The sequence below is a fragment of the Megalops cyprinoides genome, chromosome 3 (genome assembly GCF_013368585.1).
Source record: "Megalops cyprinoides isolate fMegCyp1 chromosome 3, fMegCyp1.pri, whole genome shotgun sequence".
Lineage (NCBI taxonomy): Eukaryota > Metazoa > Chordata > Actinopteri > Elopiformes > Megalopidae > Megalops > Megalops cyprinoides.
In genome coordinates, this window is record NC_050585.1 from 36536969 (window position 1) to 36559602 (window position 22634).

Here is a 22634-nt window from a genome sequence, read left to right on the forward strand (position 1 = left end):
GCATCCATCAGCAGGGAGTGGCCTTTCAAGGGTCCAAGTTATCAATGCTGAGGAGACAGTGTTGAGTTTCAGACATCAAAAATAATTTTCTCCACTGCCTAGCCTCAGATCCTTCATCCATCTCTTACAAAGTATTCCAGTCCCCAATATGTGACCATTCAGAGGCTTTTTGAGCACGCCAAGAGAACACAACAGTTGGACATCAAACCGCTGTAGCCTACCCAGATGAAGCAAAGACGGTGTACATCTCTAACCGTTATAAGAACAGGGACACTAGCGAGGTTAAATCATGCAAATAAGTATCTGGAAGGCTCACACCATTTCTTGTAGTGTAATTCCAAACATTTTAGTTCACAAAAGGCTTGGAAGAACTACCAGCGATTGTAGGTTTCAGGCACAGGCAGCCAATACACAGACTGATATGTACTGCTTACATCACGGACTCCTGCCATGTACATATACCAGGCACATGGGCCACTTGGTAAAAATTTTAAGAATATGTGAATATGGGCGCGTTATATTCAGTATTGCTTCATACCAAGCAGACATGATAGTGCATCCTAAAAACACTGGGCATTTATCTTGTGTACATCTTATTGTCATTTAACACTTATAACAATTTCATTTCACTTTTTCCAAGGGACGCAAAGAAACCATGAAACAATCCCTTCAGCCAAAATGAAGGCAAAGAAAGTAACTGAATTACACATAACACCTTATGAAGGTCTGTGCCAGACAGCAGTGCTTATTTCCCAGTTGTACTGTGCTTACGGTACACTAGCGTGAGCACATTTCCTCCTACCTTCAATGTCAGTTTCAGGAAGAAAACATCAATGTGAGGCTTCATTGAGCCTTCAAAATTGTCTTCATTACAGCAATTCCCCCTGGAGACAGGTATCGGCTAAATGAGAGCAGGGAGTTTGAATGATTTCATGAAAGCCAATTCTTTAGCTTGCTTTGTACTGTATTTTCCCCATTAGTCCTTGCACTTTGTACAGTTCTCTGACACAGAGGAATTGTGTGTAATTCAGTATTTTGTCAACACTATGCAAAGAACATTGATAACTGCATGTTTTAAAAAAGCGATCATTAAAAACTCAATCATATGTATTCACACCATATCATTATCAAAAAATAAATCTTTAAATGTCATCCTGCCCCAATTGTCTGTGTTTTGGAAATGAACAGAACCTTCTGGAACTTTAAAGAAACTTTCAATGTCTGTGTATGAACTGGGTATAATAAAAGCTTAGCCTATATCCAGAAGCAATCCATTTAGTAGCATTCATCATCATGGTATGGTTTAAGTCACGGAACCATCTTAAATTTGTAGGTAATTTTCAATGTCACTGAACTCAAATTGCGTGATTGCTATTCCAGAAAGAAAGAGTTTAGATGATTGTGACCCCTTTTAAAAAATTTAAGGCTATGGGGAACTTGGGAACTTGTCAACTAACTACCATTTGTACATTGAGTGTACATTTAGTTGCAAAGGAGATGGCTCTTCTGAGTTTCTACAGTGGTAAAATGCATGGCACAGGAAAGGTGAAACGGGTGTTCAGAGAACTTCATCCCCTCTGTGAAATATAGAGGTAGACGTGTTTGGCTTTAGGAGTGTTTTACACACTGTTCCCCATGCCTTTGTAAGTATTCAGTGAAGTTATTTTTATTGGCTTGAGAGGTTGAAAACGGGTAATACAGTATTTTTAATGATACAAAGCACAAATGGAAGTCTACAAAGAAATAGTTAAGTGGAAAAAAATGGCATTTTGGGTTGTTTCCATGCTACAATTTAATGAGATATTTATGGTGCAAACTCCAGACAGTTGTTCACAAGTGACAAAACAAGAAATCTCAAGATGCTGGAGACATTCTGTGAGGAGGAGCAGCCAAAAAAATCCCTCCAAAGAAGTCGCTGAACCCCGTGAAGACCACAAGCACCACCTCCTCTGTGTCCTCAAAGCCAAAGAAGTATGCACATAACGCTGACTGCTGGAGTGTGAATAAATCTGATCCTGTTTCTTTGGAGAAGTGACAGTGCCAAGGACAAAGTGAGCACACATGAATGGTGCTTGATGTTTAATTCACACTGAAATCCACCCTTGATATTCTTGATATCCTTGAGGACACTGGGGAGAGCCATCATAAATTAAACAGAGCTCAGTCTGGTGTCTGGTCACCAGAGTCCTAAGCATGGCTGTATCTATGCAGGGTGCTCTTAAGAAAGCATTTGACCCAGTAACCCTGGTGCCCAATGGGTGGAAAAAAAGAACAGCTGTTGCTGTGAGTTGGGGTTTATGACACCCACCTTCCAAAAAACGTCAGTCTGAACATTAACAGTCTCAATCAAGAGTCCCTTCGTGAAACATTCTAAGGTCCACAAAAAGATAACGGTTAACCTGGCCCTCTGATACTCTGTATCTCAACGCCATTGTTTTTGTATCTCTGTACAAACACAACATTACCCAGGGTAAAATGAATGGACTGAAAGGCTTGCTTCCCGCACAGAAGGAAGACAGTAGCTTAACAGGCTTCTGTTGTCTCATTAGTGCATACTGAAACAACGCCATTCTTTCTTGCATCTCACAGGCACAAAGAAATGAGGAAATTTATCAAAGATGAAATGAGCTTGACCCATCAACCAAACCAATGGCTTGACCTGTGAGAGCTGCCATTTAACATCAGGCCAGACGTTTTACATTTCTCTTCTGTTAAATGTAACTGGCCTGCAAATTAAACCCAGTCAAAGCACTGCAAAAACAATTGTAAAATGCACACTATACAGCAGACATCTTATATTTAAATATCTTATATTTAAATGGGGCCAGTTTATGTTCTGGAATTTTCATGGAGATCAATTTTAATTCGGAGTAACTTCATTACTGAACAGTCCTCTCAATGCTGTGAGCTGCTTTGGTTGAGGAATAAAAAGTATGTTTGCCTATGGCTGAAGCAACCACTTTCCTTTCCTTGCTATCAGGTGCACTGGAGTGAACTGGATCCTGTTCCTTTCCTTAGAACTACAGCGTTAATTGTCCAAATATTACCTGGTGTCATAATGGCAGTAGTACAAATAAAACACCACATGGTCCACATATCACTAAAGGTAAAAAAAGAGTACCGATATGGATTCCATTCCCACTGGAGAAAAAATAAAATAGTCAATAAATAAAAATAAATAGAATAATATCTGCTGTTCTTATTTTAAAAGCCACTCCCACTCATTCAATGTCAGTCTGGGTTTTCCACCATATCTTTTTCTTGTTCATCATTGAGGACTGACTTCAGCACCTGTTGATTCATTTTTTGACAATTTCTTCATATGTGTAGTTAACAGAAGCCAAATTAAGATGCACTGGCAAATTGGAGTAATTAAATAATGCACAGGGGAAACCAATCAGCAGTAAAATACTCCACCACTTCTCAGGAGAAAAATCTTCTGTAGGGATTTCCTTGCTTGTCTGAAGCAAAAAGGCTAGAAGCTAGCCGAAGGCTAGATGGCAGCAGATAATCCTCTGGTCTGAAATTCGGCTCCTGGCTCAGATGTCTGTACCAGGTGGGGGCTAATGTTTCTCTTCTTCGTTGGTTTAACATTGTTGACTTAAAAAAGGGCCTTTTTTCCATGTAGGGTGAGTCCTACATGGAAAGGAACATTGGTGTTTCTTTTTTACGTGACTAAAACATCCAGAGTTCTTATAAACACAAAGACAGAGAGGGATTTCCGTGAGAGAGATGGAGAGAGAGGGGAAGAGAGAGAGAGAAAGGAGAGAGACGAGGGGGCAGAGAAAGAGGAGGACACCGTGAGCTCTTCTCTCTCTCCTGCTCCGCGAACAATCACTGGCCTCTCCCGCTGCTGCGTCATGCCCTGTCCGCGTCCACCCCCCTCTGTCCTTCCTTCTCTCCGTCCATCCAGTCCTCCAGAGACCGACGGGAGGAGGGGGAGTCTTCACTGCTCCTCCAGCCAGGAGGGTTTGTCCGCACCTGGGGGCTTCAGCTTGATGTTGAACTGCTTCAGGGTCTGCTCCAGCTGCTGCTGGTTGCCAGCGAAGTAGGCAGAGATGGCGTTGTGGAACAGGAGGAGCTGTTTGTGCATCACTTTTACCTATCAAAATAAAAACGGCCCCCAAAACAGGCCCATTAATTGACAGGCCCCACAGCACGAGTCTGATAATCTCAGAAAGAATAGGCAGAATTTCTCCAACAGTAATAAAAAGAACCCACTTGTGTCCTCTGCATTTTACAGAAAGTCACGACAGAATCAATGATATAATATTCCATATTAATGACAATATCATCATAATGTATAATAATGATTAATATCATAGTGGCATAGAATAATGTAGTAACAAAAAAATTTGGAGCAAAGGGGGCAGGGTGTAAGGCTGGTCTGTGCACCTTGTTCTCCTCCAGGAACTTGAGCTTGATGGTGACGTCGTTGCGCAGCCTCTCGTACTTGTCCTTGTGGACCTGGTACTCCTGCTGCGCCATCTCGATGCGGGCCAGTGTGGCGGCGTCGCGGGGACCCATGTTCAGCTCCTCCAGGTCCGCACGGTACGCGTCAAACTCCAGTCTGGGACAAACAGGAGGGGGGAGGGGGGGAGGGCGACCCCGTCATTAAACTCAGCAGGCCAGCGTGGAAACATTTTCATTTGAATTTGATTATTAATTTATGCTAGCCACCGCACGTTCTGAAAAATGATCATGTTTCCTGAGGTGTACAGAGGTGACTGACAGCACTGCAACTCAAGAGGGGTGGATTGTGTCAGCTTGGACCTACAGGATAATATCAATATTCAGACATGAGCGGCTACAATGTCACACAACACCGAGACTCCGGCAGAGAGTACAAGGACTCCATCTCAATCATTCATAATACATTGCCAATTAACACTGGTTACAATTATTACCTCTACTTCAAGTTGCATATTCAGTAGCTTGCATCAGATATTGAGGTCAGACCTTGAGCTGGATCCCTTTTGTACTCAAATCCATGCTCCTTTTAAACTATATACCACTTGACTGTCTTTCCAATGCAACATCACATGGCAATATAAAATCATTTTTCACTACTAAACCAAAGTAGCCAACTCAGTTGCAGATCAATTGCAACTGGGAGGGTACTGTTTCATGGTTGTCAACATAGCAGTATTTACCAGTGCAGATTATCAGACTTATTTCATGACTGGGGGGAGGAGTCAATGATGTTTGCCTTTGTAAGAGCCACACATTGTAATACTCACTGATCCAATACAAGGTATCACAAAGCATGTTAATAAGTATACACTGTGACATTAAGCAACATAACAGACACTTTGAATTCTTACACTGTCAGCATTTGAACAGTTTACAGACAGATGTCCTTTGCTTCACAGGGAATTTAGCAACAACCATCACTTTCTCTAATCTACTTTCTCATTAGGTACACTGTGAGACAACCTTCAAGCACACCTATCAATCCAATTGGTATGCCACTTGCATCAGCCTTTAAGATTGCACACTGGACTAATGCAATATGACAAACATGACTCTTTTTGCCTATAAAGCGGGCTTAAAAATCCAGGATGAAACAGGAATCAGCTCACTTGTCTTGCTGTTAGCAGCAGTGTGGATGACCACTTTCAAGGTACAACCAAAGAAGAAGAATGAGGGTTTCTTGAGTAGATTACCGCGGCGTCTTTAGCAGCATCCATTATTGCTATGTTGCTTCATGGTGAGAGAGTGAGTGAATGCTGATGCGACCAACACAGGAGGTACCCCCTTGTGGGTGACACATTGTTATGCCTTTAAAGAGTCCAGTAGCAGGCCACAACACAGTGCCTGTCTTCTCTTAAGGAGATGCAGGGGACATGACTGTGCCATGGACCATAGTGGACTATACTGGACCTTTCACTACTCAATTTGTGAATGTGAACAGGATACTAGAGTGTTAACAGAGTTACCAGATATGTATAGTAGCATTCAGAAATAATTGTCCTGGGCATTTTTAACATTCAGGTCTTAAATGGGGTTTCTTCTTCACCCTGGGAATGTGCCGCACCTGAAAATGGCAGTGCCCTTTCAGATTACCTTGCATTCTCATACATCTTGATGGTCATCAGAGTGTCCTCCATGGTTTTGTTGACCAACGTGTTGATGCTAGACACAAAGAAGTTGATGGCACCCAGGAGGGTCTCCCCATTCTTGCATAACAGCTTTTGTGTCTCTGCGTTATATCCAAACTCGTCCTAAAATCAGCAGGACAGACACACACAAAGTTTCAGGGTTAATCCATTAGCATTTTGGCAAGTGGAGTTTTCATGGAGCATACACCAACACTTTTTAGTTCAGCAGCATGTTTAATTATTTCAGGTGGTTTACTTGCAATACGCTACTGTATGTTAAAATGTCCTTGGCTGTGAACAGGTCATAAAGGGCCAGAATAATGCTGTTGACCGTTGATGTTCACGCTCACCTTCGCAATTTCATTCAGTCAGCAACCTAGGATTAAGGCCACTATTTTGTCAAAGATGCAAAGAGCATCTACAGTCGCAAGAAATCTAAGAATACACGCATAAACTGTATCTCTATGTGTTTCTTTTGTATTTATAATTATTTACTTTATTTGAAGTTGACTGTAAGAAACGGCTTCTCTCTCTCAGCCTGACCAGGCTACAATTGACTGCAGAGCATAAATTTAAAAGAATTTTATTATTTAAAAGTTTACAGCCAAGTGTTGCTGGAGCGGAACCAGTGCTGCTGGATGTACTCTTGTTAAATGGTGGAACATTTTACGAGAGGGGCAGAATCATGCTTTGTAGAGCATGTAATATGTCCCTGCAAGCTGCAAACAAATAACGCCCCCCCCCTCCCCCCCTCCCCAGGAAGCTTGTAAGTGTTTTGCAAATCGGGGAAGAGACTGAAAGGGGGCTTTACCCGCAGCTCTGGAGACTTCTGGCTGAGGTCAGCAAAGGTGTCCCCCAGTGCATGCTGCGTCTGCACCATGCTGTAGAAGTGGTTGGTCAGCGCCCGCGCCAGCCGCAGCACGTTCTCGTACTTGCGCTTGGTGTCCCGCAGGACGTCGATCTGAGCCTCCAGCTCCAGGTCCACCGTCCGGGAGCCGCGCCCGAATCGCTCCGAGATCATCTGCTTTGTGCACTGCGGGAGGACGGCGGGGGAGCAGAGAGATAGAGAGAGGGAGAGAGAGAGAGAGAGAGAGAGAGAGAGAGAGAGAGAGAGGGAGGTGGACAGAGAGCAGAATTGGGGTGGAAGCAGATGGAGGAGGATAGTGGGGGAATGGCCCAAAGGAAGAGAGAGGGAGGCAGCAGGAATAATAAAGGAGAAGAGAACAGAAAGAAGTGGACGGAGTGGTATATGTGTGGAGAGCCAGAAGAGGAAGGATGGAGGGGGAATAGCCAGAGAGGGTAAGAGAAGACATAAAGGTGAGACTCGGTACAGAAAGCATAGTGTTGGAAAGTTCCTTTTCCCATAGTAACCAAAGATACTTCCCAAAATACATCAGAAGTCATGCATTTTAATAGAAAAACAAACTAAAATGTATCACTAAGAAGATGAAAATAGTCAGTACACAGAAAGCAAGAAGACAGCAGAGTACAGCTCGCGTCACTTGGGATACTAGAATACCTCACCTTCAAAGTGCATTACAGATTGCTTTTATAAAACAAACTGATTTACTGTTCAAACCTGCAGAGGTAGAATGGCTGGCACACTACATTAATCAGAGGTGGAGCTGCTGTCCTTGAGGGAGGTGAGAGATGTGAATTGGGAGGTGCTGTCTGCAAGAGTGGGCGCCTCTAAATACCTTGTAGGTGTTGAGGCCCCACTTCTTCATGATGTCAAACTTCTCGACAGCGACCCCCCTGGAGGCCTCCTCGGCGGTCATCGAGGAGCTGCTGCCGCTGTGGTGCATGCTGGGCCCTGAGAGAGAGAGAGAGATGGAGAAGTCAGAGTCCGTACCCAGAGACTGTGCAGAATCTCTGGCGAGGTGACGTGAGAGAATGTACCCTGACTAAGGTCACAGCAACCAAAGACATGCACAGGTGAGAGAGACTCCTGGTGGGAACACAGAGACAACTATTCACATTTCCAGCATTTCTTTTTCCACTTATTACTATTCCTACTCCTGTGACCTCAAGGCATCTTAGTTAATCACGTTACTGCAGTTTTTCATTTTTTGTTGGGGGTAAAAGCACCATCGTTGAAATAGAAAATGAACTTGTTTCAGTCACAGTATTCCCTTCAGACAGGCTGCTGAGCCGACTTCAACTGCTCCGGCACAGTCGCAGTGACAGCCTGTCACCTGACTTTAGGTCAGGGAGGCCCTGCCATGCCCTCACACGACAGGCAGGTTAATGTGACTACCCATGTGCAGAAATGCGGAAGAGTGACGGACACATCAAGTGACGGGGAGGCCCTGTGGTACCTGGGAAGTCGTCTGACTGGCTGGCTATCCGACAGGCCGCAGTCCGGCTGGGGGGGATGCTAACCCCCCGGGCCTTCAAACGCAGGTCTGGAATGGGTGTTTTGAGGTGACAGGAATTGGGGGGGGGGGGGGGAGGTATCGGTAAAGGTGTCGGAAATCAGGAGGGGGATATTGATCAAGGTAGGTGGTAAAATACAAATAAAAGGACCAGGACCGAATTGGGGATGTGACCAGAAGAGGGGTGGAAATGGAGGGAGAAAAGGAGTCACGGGTATCCAGATACACAGAGGATGAAGGATGACCAGTGGTGGGGGAAGGAGAGGAGGACAGGAAAAAGAGAGATGAACACAGATGTATGTTAAGATGAACAGCAGAATGGCATGAAGATGAAGCATGGAACATTGGTGCCGGCACAGGTGGCACCATTAGAATATTCTGCCATTTGATGTTACTCACACAAGAGGACACGGATAGTCAAGCCATCCATTTTAAATGAACAAACAAATGGAAATTAGCAGGCTATTAGCAGAGTATGGAGAGGGAGGAAGACACACAGACGACAGTGAAAATAAGGCCAAAGGATGCTGCCTGATTCAGAAAGCCACCCAACCTCAGTCTTTACTTATCGCATACTTGAACTCTTATCCAGGTGTCTTTCACACCATGAAACAGTCACACACAGAAATGAGCGCATCCCACCGCAAAGACAATTTACAACAATAACCTGGAAAAGAAAGACGAGATTTAAGAGCCACCCCCCGATCTGTTGAGAGAGACAGAAAAGGAAAAGTGAGACTGGGGTGATTCAGTAAAAGGTGCAAGGAGCCACCTTGTCCAGGGGCGGAGATGCGCCTGATGCACAGATGCTCGGCGTTGATGCGGATGGCAGGGCCTAGGGAGAGGGCATGCGCCAGTCAGACAGACAGCAAAGACCAGGGTGACAGGGAGACATGCTTACGTCTGCCTCAGTCTCAGCAAACCTGAAAATGGAATTTTCTGAATTTCTATAGATATCAACAATATCTTGGAAATTGCACTGTAAGCTGGTGTCTCCGCAGCCATGAGCACCTTGTAGGTAGAACGATCAGCAGCGTGATCTCGCAGCGGTTTCTAGGCAATGGTCAGAGTCCTTTGGTTAATAATTACTTGGGTTATTCTGTTTGGTACTGTTCGCTGAAATGTAAGTAATCCTTTAGTTTGAAGCACAAGCCTTCTTGTCTGTAGACCCCCCAGAGTCAGAGAAAAAAAACTACCCAGTTCTATCCTATGGACAATGGGGTTGCTGGGAGAGGGACTTGACTTTTTTTTATTATTTGTGGCATTATGAACTACATCACCACTTACTCATACTTACACATACTTATTTTATAATATAAGTATTGTTTATGGTTCTATTGATACTACTACCTGCATGTGTATTCATGTATATACATCCAAGAAATATATTATTATAATTGCTGATATAATAATACCTACATATATACATACATAGGTTTCCAATGTGTAATCTTCCCTTTACAATGCCACTTGAAGCTCAAATGTAGAGAGCATTCAAACCAGTGAAAGTTAGCACTGTCTGGAGTTTTAAGTTCAGTCATGGGAAAAAGTGGCATGGAAAAGGTAGTTTGGCCACTGAACCAGAAAATTACACAATGCTTCAGATAGGCCCTGCCTACATAGCTGCCAGCATGCAGTCCAGGCAGAGAAACTATGCTGATAATGCCAGGACCAGTTTGCTCATCTCTCCCTCCATCTGTTTCCATGATTGTACTGGACAGAAAAAGCAAAGCCCTAAAAAGAAAGAAAAAAAAAAAACAGAGATATAGTCACCCGGGCAAATGGGTCAGCGCACAGATGGGCCTCTCAACACTTCCACCTCCTCTTCAGCCCGTTAAATAGAAAAGTGCCTGAGCAATGTTAAGAAGTCCGGCTGGGCGGCTACGCTCAACAGTCTGGAAACAGCAGAGGGGGGAGGGAAGGTAAAAAGAGAGAAAAATCAAGACAGGGAGAAGGGGAAAGGGAGGGAAGGAAAGAGGGATTAAGAAAGGGGCAGAGCAGGAAAGAGAAGGCAGGGAAAAGCAAGTAAGAGAGAGATGGGGAGTGAGACTACCTTTAATGGAGCTGGTGGGAATGATCCCCTCTGCAGTACCTCCGTAGCCTCCTGACACAATGCTGGTCTCGTTGAGGTTGGGCCCCGACACCATCACCTGTTGCAGGTCCTGAGTGACGAAAGACATGCTGGTCATTGCATAGCACAGAGAGAGGGAGACAGGGACACGGGTGAGAGGGAGAACAAGGGCCCATTCACTGCTTCTCTCAGGCAGCTTAGAAATCTGCACAATAAGCCTCCGGTAATTAGTTCAATGCTAGGTGCACCCACTATGTGCGGAAAGCCTCACTATTTTTCCTTTTGTTAGATACAGGGATCCAAGCAACTGATTTGCATCAATCATTTGAGGAGAGGGAATGCTATCTTCCATGTTGAGGTAATTGTGGTTTATAATTATAGTTCCATTCATTATAAAATCATGTTTTTCTCAAACATACTGATTTGCATCCAAATGCAGCTGCCTCTTCACAAAGCAGCCACAACACTAGGTGTTAGAGAAGTAATAATGGCCCTAGAGCAGACAGTGTATGCAGCAGAAGAACACACAAGGCTTTTTAAATCAAGAAGTTAGTCGCAATATTCTTTTACAGCCAGGAATACATCCATATGCACGAAGTGGACAAAGTACTCACGTATGGGCCAGTGCAAATGAAATGGTGCAGGTGGGGGGGAAACAAAAGAAACTCTTTAGAAAGCTGAAGTTTAAAATGAAATAAACTACACTATGATGATGGAGGATGAACCAGTATGCTGTTTATGTTGATAAGAACTATAACTATTGATTAACAAAAACTAAAGCAGAGTAAAAAAAAAAGTCATTAACTGGTCATTTGCTCTGAAGCTGCATGACAACCTCAGTGTATGGTCAGAGAGGCCTTGGTTTAAACAGAACCAAAGGCAAATAAAACAGAGCGACCGCAGCCTGGTTGTCTATAGCAGGGTTCGAAAGCAGAAGATGCAGGGTGCGATTGGAATAATGATTGTACAATGAAATGCTGGAGGACCAGTCTGACCAGCCACTTTATCTCCAAGACAGATGAAGGGGACATTCTTTTTACTCTGCAAAATTTGAGTCTGTCATCCAATTAGTAGTTACATATAAGAAGACACTGAGACCATGATTCAATCTAACCACAGGGGTGGGCTTTGTCCTTCACTTTGATCAAGTAATATAAGCAAGTTTTTTGTTTGTATCTTTCTTTTAGTTACGTCATTAAGAATTTGAGCTACAGAAACCATAACGCTTTAATTTAGATGAAGTTTTGAAAAAAGTTCATTATTGTTTGTTAGAATAATGGCCACTGTTACATTAACAGAAGTTAAGTTAAAAAGATCACAGCTTGAGCTGCGTGCATCTCAGAAACAGCATCAGATAACAATTCAATAATGTACAAGTATGTAAGGAAGACCTATTCAAAAGCTGTCACAGCATCCCAAAAAATCATATAGTAGCAGCTTTTTATCTTGCAACAAAGTTCAACCATGAGAGTTTCTATAAAAAGGGCAGCAATGTTCTTTGCACTGAATTTAAATAAACTTGGTGAGTCAACCACAGAGTAAGTGTAGTGACAAATTATCTTGGCCTCTCAAAGGTGAGTAATTATATCTTTTTTGTACTTGGCTCTGTGACACAGCATTTATTCCACTTAGCAAACAACAACACACATTTTGGTGGAGAGTCTCACACTTCACAGGAAGAGAATTTTCACACTAAATGCGTTTGTCCACATATCCACACCCGTGTATACTGACTCTCTCTCACACACACACACACACACACACACACACACACACACACACACACATCAGTTCCATTTCAGCATCTAACTTTATTCTGGTAAAGAAAATGTTAGACTACAAGTACGAGACAAACTAAGCATGTTGAGACATCTTTATTTACTCTATGTCAAAGGTTAATACTACACACGAGTCCAACAGGATGTTTCCCAAGCTCTTTTCTTTTCCTAATCTCTGGTGACTGGGACTGCAGCTTTCACACCTGGTTCATTTCTTCTTTCAGAATCAACATTAATCTATGAATGAACTCTTTCCTTTTCAGACTAAATGTAATTTAATTTCGTTTCACGCCACAAAAAGGAAAGAATTTGTGCAAGGTTAATGTGGCAGAATTTACTGTTTGTAAACAGAGATGTGTAGAGAAATAGCTTCTCGCTCTGTGGTCAAAGTACCAGAGCTGTAGCTAGCACACACGACCATGCAGATGTCTTTGGACTGAAAAGTCTCGGTGCCAGGGCATTTTTCCTTGGTTGGTTTTTTGCTGCCGCTAAGCCATCTTTGAACACAAAGATGGGATGTTATGAAAGTTCCGAAGCCGATTAATCGGAAGTATGGTGTCAGCTTCAGGAGGTTTATCAGATGACACATGCTTTCCATCACATTTCATATACATAGCTTGTATACATACACACATTATGCATCACCAGTCAGCTCCCTTGGAAAAAAAGAGTGACTGCTTTCACATCATGCAGCTTTAAGGGGGAACAGCCCTGTTGTTTCTTTGCCACTGATCTGAGATGACCTTGTCTAGTTTGATTTGGGTTTGTCTTGTTTTGGTGTGAGTTGTGGTGCAAACCAAGCTTTCCCACCAGTATTAAATGGTGAGGGAACCCACATCTGAACCATCCACTCCAATCGAAGCAGGCGTGAAAGCTCAGTGCTGTACGCAAATGAGCAACTGAACAGCAGTATTCCCTTCACTTTCTCTAAGGTTGTCCTTCCTATAGCTTCCTATTTTCTCAGTGAAAATGGTTCTTGAACATTTATACAAAAAGAGAGGATAAAAACCAGAAAAATTCTTTAAAAAAAGCTTTGAAAGTCATCCTGAAACTCCTGATAAAGTTAGTATGTTTCTGCATGCACCTTTCAGATAAACACACATTCAAATATCTACACACACACAAACACACACACACACACACACACACATACACACACACACACACACACCCTGACCCTGTGTTATGTTGGACACTGTTCAATTCCATACCTTCTCATCTAAGCTCCACTGAATCTGTGCAGCCTGTATAAAAATGAGAAAAATGAGAAACAAAAGACAAGGAGTAACAGAAAAGGCAAGGAACAAAAAGGGAAAATGCATAACTCTGAAATTGGTAATGATCAGACAAGACACAAAAGAACCCCCTTATTCTTGGAGCTATTTGACAATGTCTGTGACACAAAATGAATCATTGAAATGTTCCTTCTCATCACATCTTTCTCTTCCCCAAAGAACAGCAAACAATAGCTACTGTACAAACTGTTGTGCAAATTTTATGAAGTCTTCTTCTGGGAGGAGGAAAATGGAGGACTGATACCAGTGCACTTTGGTCTTGTAGAGAAGGGGGTGACATATAACTAGGCTGTGATTTTAACAGAAAACCAAAGGTAAAAAATGGCTTCCATTTCTGGTGTGAGGGGTCAGACCAGCCTCTTGGTACATCACTTTCTCATTTTTGGGTTTCACATCTCAGGAAAGATGAACACACACACACAGGCCTGGCTTCTCCCTCCTGGCATTATTGGTTTTCCCTGCCTGCTGAACCCACACCCTCCAACTCTGACTCCCCTGTTCCACAGTACCCTCCTTGCCTTTTTAAGGCACTGCACAGCCTCCAGGCCTGGCCTGCACATTCATGAGCCATGGCAACCACTTTTCTGGGACGGGGCTGAGAGTTAATCGTATTCTGTGTGAGCTGCTGCTTTCGAGTCCTTTTTCAAACTCTTACTTCTCTTTGGTCAGTTCCTCACCTACTGCGTACACTCTCACATTCTAACTCTCTTCCTGTTCCTAGAGCAGAATCAATGTCTTTGCACTGGTGTGTGACCTGCTGCCTCTCTCTGCCCTGATTGGACAAGAGAGGACTACACACCACCACACCCCCTGTGTCCCAGGCAACTTTTGTTCCAGCTCAAGCCTGGATAGGAGGATGTCAAGGCAGCCTTGTGTACAAGCCACACACTGTACTTCCTCAATGGACAGGCACATTCATTACATTTAAAGGAACAGGCCCACCTCTGAGTTATGTCCTTCCTGCTTCTTTCCTTCAAGAAACTTGTTTTCTTCCTGCTTTAACCAATGTCTGTCCTCCTTTTCCACCAGCTCTGGGAGGAGTGCTGGAAGGCACGTCTTGTGTGCTCAACTCCTCTTGGATAACCTCAGGGCCACAGCAACTCAAACATAGAAAATATTCCATGCAGCACATATGCGAATCCTATTGCTTCACCGAGTCTCACTTGGGCTATGAGAACATACTTCAGATAAAAGAGCTGAGTATGAATCTCCAGCGGAACACTAATTCAGCTGTGCCAATGTACTGCTCAAATGAGACAATCCAAGAGTATTAAAAGGCCCAACCATTTCAAAAGCATTTTGGACTCAGTCTCGTCCGCAGACATGGGCTTCACAGAAACATCCCATGAAATGTCATCATTAAAGTATATTCAGTCTGCTACGCTTGCCTTTTTTTTGCCCTCCCAAACACAAATTGGCAAAGCTTTTGTAAAAGCTTTTAATCAGATTAAAGTGAAGACCATCAAATAGCTAGTGCCCTGGCATCTGGAAAAAAAAAAATCAAGGGAGACCCAAAACAAGCTGTTTTGTTCACTTGATAATGGCAGGCAGTGAGCAGCAGTGTGGAAAGCAGGGGGTCAGTGAACAGGGTGCCACACCACAAGGGCACGGGTTTGAATCCTAACTGGGAGTCTGCAGTTAACTGTTAAGCAAGGTACCTTAATTGAACTGTATTCATCAATACCCACCTGTACAAAAGGACTATCCATTAAATGTAAGCCCCCTTGATAAAGATATGTACACGTAGCTGACCAGAAGAAAGGTTATTCATTCTTCAGGCAGAAAAGACCCTGCGCTCATCACTAGAACAAACTTTACTTGGTAAACAGCATACTGTGTGACTAAGAGTTTTTTCTTCCCGGATCTACAACCACTACTACCCTTTGTTTGACTTACTAGGTGTGCCTTCCAACAACACCAATCCAGTACACATATCAGGACTTTTATCTTCACTAAAGCTAAAAAGTAAGTTGCAATAAATGCTTCACATAGCTTTAAAAACGTATGCACGATTTCTTCACCAACCTCTTGGAATGTCGGCCTGAAAGTGAAGATAAATTCCTATGGGTAAGCCTGGCAACATCTTAACAAAATGTAAAAAAAACACTGCCCTCTTTGTGAATTGTACAAAAAACAAGTAAAAGAGCATTCCTTCAAACACCTCCCACTGCCCCCCCCCCCCCTTGCCCAAAAGACATGTATACTTACATTTGAGAATACTGCTTGCATTAAGTGGAATCTCTTAACACTGTGAGCTCTTGAGAGGACTCTTCTATACTCACCTAGTAGTCCAAACTGGTTATATGCATACAAAACAAACCTATCCCACAGCAAATACGCAAATAGGCCATTCAAAAAAAGCCACGTCTCTAGTCCTTTGTGAAATTCATTTTCACAAGCTCAGTGTGAGACCGTTTAACTTCCACCAGAGGCCAAAACACCGAAGGTGTTTTTGACAGTCAAATTCCCAGAGCCCCAAGGACAAACGTTCATGTTCATTTTAGAAAGGCTTACATACACTCTCACGTAGAAAACACAGATGCTGGATCATCGCTGTTTTACCTTTTGCCATTTTGATAAAGATACCAGGCTGTTACTTGTACACAGGTATCGGTGCAGCCACTTTGCCGTACTTGATTTCATAAAACAGCGTGTTGAACTGCAGTCCAGATGGGCAAAGATTTCAATCCCTCTGGTAAGGCCCCAAACTCTGACCAGCATCAGCATGGCTGGTAGGGCACATTACTCACCTGTTCCAGGCTGTCATCCTCCGGGAGATTCCCTGTGTCCCCATTGCTGTTGATCGGGATCTCCATGGTAGCCGCTTTACTCATGATGCTGTCCGTCATTTTGTTGAGGCACTCGTTCACGTCTCAGAGGAGGCGCTTTATTCCACAGTAAGGAGCCACCATCAACAGAAACACAAACATTGAAATATTCAAACCTCAGGGAGCGAAAATGCATTTTCAGATATATTGAAAATAAACTGCAAGGGTATCAAAATATAAATATGCTGAATAATTCACAAGACTTCTCATACACACTTGGCTAAACTCATTTTGACCTTCTGATGGGACTGTCATGACGCAGGTAAATGAGGGAAGAAAGCCTTAAATATTTCATGGATGGGGGCTGCATCTTTGTAGGATTTAGCCCCAACATCTGCACAGCACTACTGTATGTAAAGCCACACTACACACAGTGCAGAATTCAATTACCACCACCAACAGGCTCGTTCAAGTGCACATTTGAAAGAGGGGACTCGTTCACTTCAGGGGTCATTTCAGTTCAAAATGACTCAAGTGGTGTTTTCGAGTAGCAGTGTCATGACACCTTTCCAGCCATGGCAACACTCAGTCTACCGAGAATAAACCTTCGTCCTAAATGTTGGCTGTCTGATGTTGGTACTCCGGCAATGCAACCTCTTATCACCTAGTTGAGGTGAACACAAGCATTTGTTAACTCGCTTCAGAGGCCTTGTGGCAGGCCTGCTACGCTAGTGTAGGTGTGCAGAGCTCTCTTCGACAATGGGAGAGTTAACGTGCATTCGATACATTGTTGAATTAAACAATGCCTGCTCTTAACACCGCACTCTGCCTGCCTCCCGTTGTGTAAGGAGTCAGGCAAACAAGCAGCTTATCGATGTGCTCACAATGGAAGATGTAGTTAGCACTGGAACACAGACAGAAGTACAACACTAGCCCTTCAGGCCATCTAAGTCACAATGTACAGGCTGGATGAGGAGTGACTGTTATTAGAGTGGGCTCATGAAGGCAGCCAATCTTACAAGGATGCAAAGGCATTTTGTCTGTTGATAAAACAGTACTTTACTTTTTAATTATATTTATAGATCTGTATGTAACTGAAGCTTGAAATTATGGGAAAAAACTTGGAGAAAAATGCTCCAGGGAAATATACAGCTATATTTAGAAATAATGAGTACACACCATGTCAGTGACTCCTAAATGGCTAATTTATAGGCAGGAGATACAAACAGCTCATAATACCATCCATTTGGCAAAACGGAGTTCAAAATATGAAATGATTTCATAACAATATTCCAACAAGATAAGAACACAAAAATGTAACATAAATAAATATATTCTTTTTCTCCCCTTGCTTAAGACATCTAACCCCTAGCCATGAAAATATTCATATTGTATCATAGGTTTGAGCGCCATATCACTTTTATGAAACAGATCCATATTTGGGTGAAATCTATTTAGCTAGACTCTACATAAAGTAAGAAGAGAGACTGGTATTAACACGTTGTACTGACTACATGGAATCACCAAGGAAAGTAGTACCTAGCTTACCTAACCAATTCTGATGGTAGCTTGCTAGCTAGCCAGTGAATGAGCTATTCAAAAACCTGGCTTTCGAGACCTTTGTTTATTTCACAGACCATTACAATTACAGACCAGAGTTTAGTTGCTGGCTCACCACAACAACTACTTACTTCAAGAAAGAGATGGCAAATGTTTTCTTCTTTACTAACTTACCAGTTAGAATGGAGCAGTTGCAATATTTATGTTCCTCAATGCACGATGATATCAAAATGATGTACGAAAATTTCCTTTATCTTTGGTAATAGTGAACACCACCACAAGTGGAGTGCAAACTTTCCAATAAGAAAAACAGATAAGAAGTAATCGCTTTATAGCTTTAGTATTATGTACTTTTTGTCATAGCACTGTCACAGATTAATGGAAAGAACAAGTACAGCAAGCAAAAATTCCATTAACATGACATTTTTGGGGAAAAAGGGAAATTACACTCTAGCCTTTTCTTTAATATAATAGTTCTTCAATATAAGTTATGTGGTCATTTGATTTGAAGTATACTGTCTAGGCCACAAAACAATTTGTCAGTTTCTGATATCACAGAATTACAATATTTCATCCCATGCCTGCTGGTATACAAATGACTGATACACACAACCACAAATTCGCTGGGTTTCATTTCTTCAAAGAGCCACATGTATTTTAAGGCCTTGGAACACTGGGGATGTGAAGACCAAATATGTAGTACTCTGCTGGTCAGACATTATCATGGTATTAGATGTAAGAAGTACTTTTGACATGCTTGTGCTACACTCAGTTTTTTTTTTTTTTTTTTTACTGTTTTAAAGTTTAATGCTGATGATAAAACTGTTGCAACAAAAATGAAACCAGTCTCCTAGAAATCACAGCTCAGGTAACCGACAAACATTTCCCAATGCTCTATACACTCCCATCAAGACAAATGACAGCAAATTATTACAAATTATGGATGGAATTAGTTTCAGTCCATTCAGTCCACAATCAATTTACTGAAAGAGAGGGCATACTTGCATACTGTTTGCAAAATCCCACCTGTCTAACAACGGATCAGACCAGGTACAGTAAGGTCCAAGGTATATTGATGTGCAGCTGATAACACATACACGTGGAAAATGCATGGCCTATGTTATTTCCGACGTGTTAGAACAGAACAATCCGAATGGCTGGCACTGCCAAGAGACGGTGAAAATGGCTGAGAAAAGAGGCTTTGATGCTTCTGTGAGTACACTGGCTGAAACAAGTTAACAGCCTAACACATTGTTTCCGATTAATATTATTTCTCAACGCCTAACCCAAGCTGGGCTGAGGCCCCGATTAAAAATATTTGTTTAGGCGAGGCTGTGTTTGTGCTACGAGTGCAGTATTAAAAATGAAATGCTTTGGAGTTACGGGTAGATTTTTTGGCTCCTAATTGGAATGTCATCGTCACGGACCTCGTGCTGTGGTCAGGTCGCAGGAATACAGCCGAAGATTTACTGCTGTGGCATGAAGGAAATGTAGCCACTACAAGCTATAAGTGACCCTTTGTTGAAAACCCACGCCTAAAATAACAGATTGTCTTAAAATAGCAAGATTTTTCAGCTTGGTTTCTGGGTAGCAACGGCATGCTAGCTTGCTACCGCCACCTGGGTCGTAATGTTGGCCAGGTCACCGATAGCGGCAGGTGCACAGCAGGTGAAAAGACTGCTTAACCACCAAAACATTTAACGGCACGGATTCGCAGTCCGTGTGTTGTCCATATGGCCAAATCTTGTAGTTATCGAGAATATGAACGGTTTTCTGAGACCCACATTTTAATTTCATGGTCAATGTACGCTTAGCTAGCCAGCTAGCCATTTATTTTGACAGGGCGTTAGCTTGCTAGCTACAGGACTTTACATTGACTGGCGATGCATTCGTTAGTGGCAAAATCACCGGCTATTTAATAATTCACACAGCTAACAACAGTCCGAATGCCCGGTGCCGATTTATCTGTCCGTATAGGCCCACTCTTTTCAATTCCGTTATGCATCATTCAGTAAAACAGACTCGCAAAACCGCAGCGATTGGCTAAATTCCTTTGCCCTTTAAGCAGATGTGTCTAATTCTGCATAAACTGTTGGGACTATGGGAAAGCATTTTGAAAGCATCGTTGAAGAAGGCAAGCAAGCTAGCTACATAAAACACAGATTACCATGCACACCAGTTATCTAGTTAGCGAATATTCAAATGATGTTCTTACCTGTGTGAGTCCAGTCCTCCGAATTTATTCGGCAAGCTGGCTAGCTAGCTAGCTAGTGTATTCGAGTCCTCTCGCTCGCTAGCAAACTGTTTTTACCTCGATGCAATTAGTTTGGTGCCAAATACATACGCTATCGGAATGAGGGATACGTGTTACTGTATGCTGGCTACGTCGTTTTATTGCATGTCTGTCCGATGTCCCCCTTCAACCTCCGGTTTCTTGTTTGTATTAATATCGAGTATATCCACCCCCTTCCAATCCACTCTGGAAAGGCCGAGCGGAACTGACGACACGCACGGATAGGATTCCATTTGCCTCACCTCCCCCTTGCCTTTTTTTTTCTTTTTGACAGCGTGGAAGAGCAACAAGGGAAGGCTGTTGACGGGCAAAGCCGCAAAGCTTTAGAGCAGGAGCAGCAGTGGTGGGTGTGGAAAGTGATGTGATAAAAAAAAATATTTCTGAAATATTCATATTTGTTCGCAAACAAATCCGTCTCAGAAAGTACAGAAAATAATTGTATTTCAGTGTTCCACCATCTCTGCTCAACGTGCTCCCAGTTAAATTCTTTAACTTTTTATTACATCATCAAAATAAAAGAATGCTAATTATGAAGCCACAAATAAAGGATACAGTCTTACAACACCTTATTCATGCCACTCCTGTATACAATGTTGTATTCTGGTGCAGTCAGAGGGTGTCAGTATAATCCTGTAAATGGAAATACCAAGTGACCTTAACAAGTTTGAGTCTTGTCATTTAAATTACATCTGTATCTACCTGAATTACAATGTAATTCAAAAGCATTCCCATACACTCAAAGGGGTACTGAGGTCAAATTCTGCCTTTTCATATGTTGTGTTACATGTAACAAACATTAATTTGAAAAGCTGAGAACAAAAAAAAGGTAAAATTCTGATCAGAAGTGTTATTTAGATGAGCAGTAACATACTTGGTGTCCTTAAATTATTGTAAGTACCTGCATCAACATGAAAACACTAAAAGGGAATGAGCACTGTCATAAGGGTGCAGATAGAACAAGATCAAGGTGAGGTGGGCGGGCCTGGGTGCCCAGAGGTTGTGGACCAGAGTGGCCTGGATGGAGTATAGTGTATTATTGTAATAGATTGTAAGTATGGGGGTGCCATTACTCTTACGGCTTGAAAAGGTACACTACCAGAGTTTTGAACTTTATCCATTCTATAACAGGTAGCCAATTAGGTATTAAGGCATCACTTGACTGAATTTTGGTTGCTTGTGAATCAGCAGAGCTGCTGAAGGTTGTAGAGAGGTTCGAGAGGCCTGATGGTGCTTGCAGGAGGGCCATCAAAAAGAAATTTTCAGTGGTACAGTCTAGAGAGCATGAGGGTCTGGACAAAGAGTTGCATTGAGCTGGTATTAGGAAAAGCAGACTTTTCAGATGTTACAGAGCAGGAAGCTGCAGCTCCATTTCACAGTTGCTGTGCTGTCCGTTGGAGACTAGGTTATTATCCAGCACAATGCCCAGGTTCTTGGCAGTCAAGGATGCTGACACAGTTACATTGTCAAGGTGTCAAGGGTAAAGGAAAGATCGTGTAGTGGTGAGGACTTTGCTGACATGTAGTACAAACCATACGCATTACAATACAGTACACATATATCTTTATACTAGTTAAATCCAGCAGCATCAGATTTCAGCTACCCCTCACTCTACCCCTACATGCCAGCTGTTAATACAGTACCACAGTCATGTGCTTACAAATTTTACTTTTAATTTTTCAGTGTTGTTTGGCGAGTAGATGCTAGTATTTTAACTTAAGGACACAAAGTATGTTGCTGCTCATCTACATCATTTTCACTACACTTTTCATCAGAATTTTGCCTTCTTCAAATAGTTCTGCCAATCGAAAATTGTAGTTAATTATATTAAGGTTGACAGCAAATACTGTAAATCACATGTAGTTAACAATTTAGCGTAGCTGATTTAAAATGTTATTTGCTGAAATCTGCTTGTCCGAGGAGCTCAGAGAGTTTCATACTTGGTAATAAGCTACATAAATGCTGTAATGAATGAGATTTCCTTGGCTGACTCAGTTCAGCAGACCCTGCAGCAGTACACCATGTAATAGCTGCTCATTTCAGCTCCACTTTCTGTGCACTCAGGCATAGTCAGGGAAGCATCGTGCATTGCACAGTGGCTCTAGACTGATACAAAATGGCACTTATCCATTGCATTTTCCATACCAGTCCCTAGTTTTGTAATGTTTCTTGCAGGTGCACTGTGAATTTATGGGAGGCAGTTAGAGATGTCATTTGATTAACTCAGTTCAGTCAAACTTACCTAACAGGGGGCAGAGACGGACTCTAAACCAGAATACAGTGTACCCCTAGGACAGGGGTTGGAGTACACTGCTGGAGAGTACCAGAAGGTAATGTAAACAGTAGACACAAGACAACCCCCTCCCACGTGGAGGTATAGCCGAATGCGGGGAACT

At 42.6% G+C, this 22634-nt stretch overlaps 1 protein-coding gene across 8 annotated transcripts; it reads right to left on the minus strand.

Moving 5' to 3' along the window:
• Nucleotides 1–3759: 3759 nt before the first annotated feature.
• arfip2b (ADP-ribosylation factor interacting protein 2b) lies at nt 3760–20430 on the minus strand. Of its 8 annotated transcripts, none has more exons than XM_036523513.1 (10): nt 20164–20430; nt 16371–16505; nt 13537–13569; nt 10530–10626; nt 9249–9311; nt 7799–7914; nt 6913–7134; nt 6067–6224; nt 4396–4570; nt 3760–4102 (listed from the first exon to the last, which is right to left on the minus strand). In XM_036523513.1, the coding sequence occupies exons 2-10, from the start codon at nt 16467–16469 to the stop codon at nt 3947–3949; spliced, it is 1119 nt and encodes a 372-aa protein (XP_036379406.1). In that variant the 5' UTR covers nt 16470–16505; nt 20164–20430; the 3' UTR covers nt 3760–3946. The 8 variants fall into 8 exon arrangements, with proteins under 8 accessions (XP_036379406.1, XP_036379405.1, XP_036379407.1 ...); XM_036523512.1 differs by having other exon boundaries at nt 10530–10638; XM_036523514.1 differs by lacking the exon at nt 13537–13569 and having other exon boundaries at nt 10530–10638.
• Between the last annotated feature and the right edge of the window lie 2204 nt (nt 20431–22634).

Bases quoted from the DNA above. Each gene is read 5' to 3' on its own strand.
- arfip2b (XM_036523512.1), bottom strand. From the start codon at position 16,469: ATGACGGACAGCATCATGAGTAAAGCGGCTACCATGGAGATCCCGATC. The intron at 10,639-13,536 runs GTATGGAATTGA...TTCGTCACTCAG, and splicing joins AGTGGAGCTTAGATGAGAAG to GACCTGCAACAGGTGATGGT. The intron at 6,225-6,912 runs GTAAAGCCCCCT...TGCTGATTTTAG, and splicing joins AGAAGTCTCCAGAGCTGCGG to GACGAGTTTGGATATAACGC.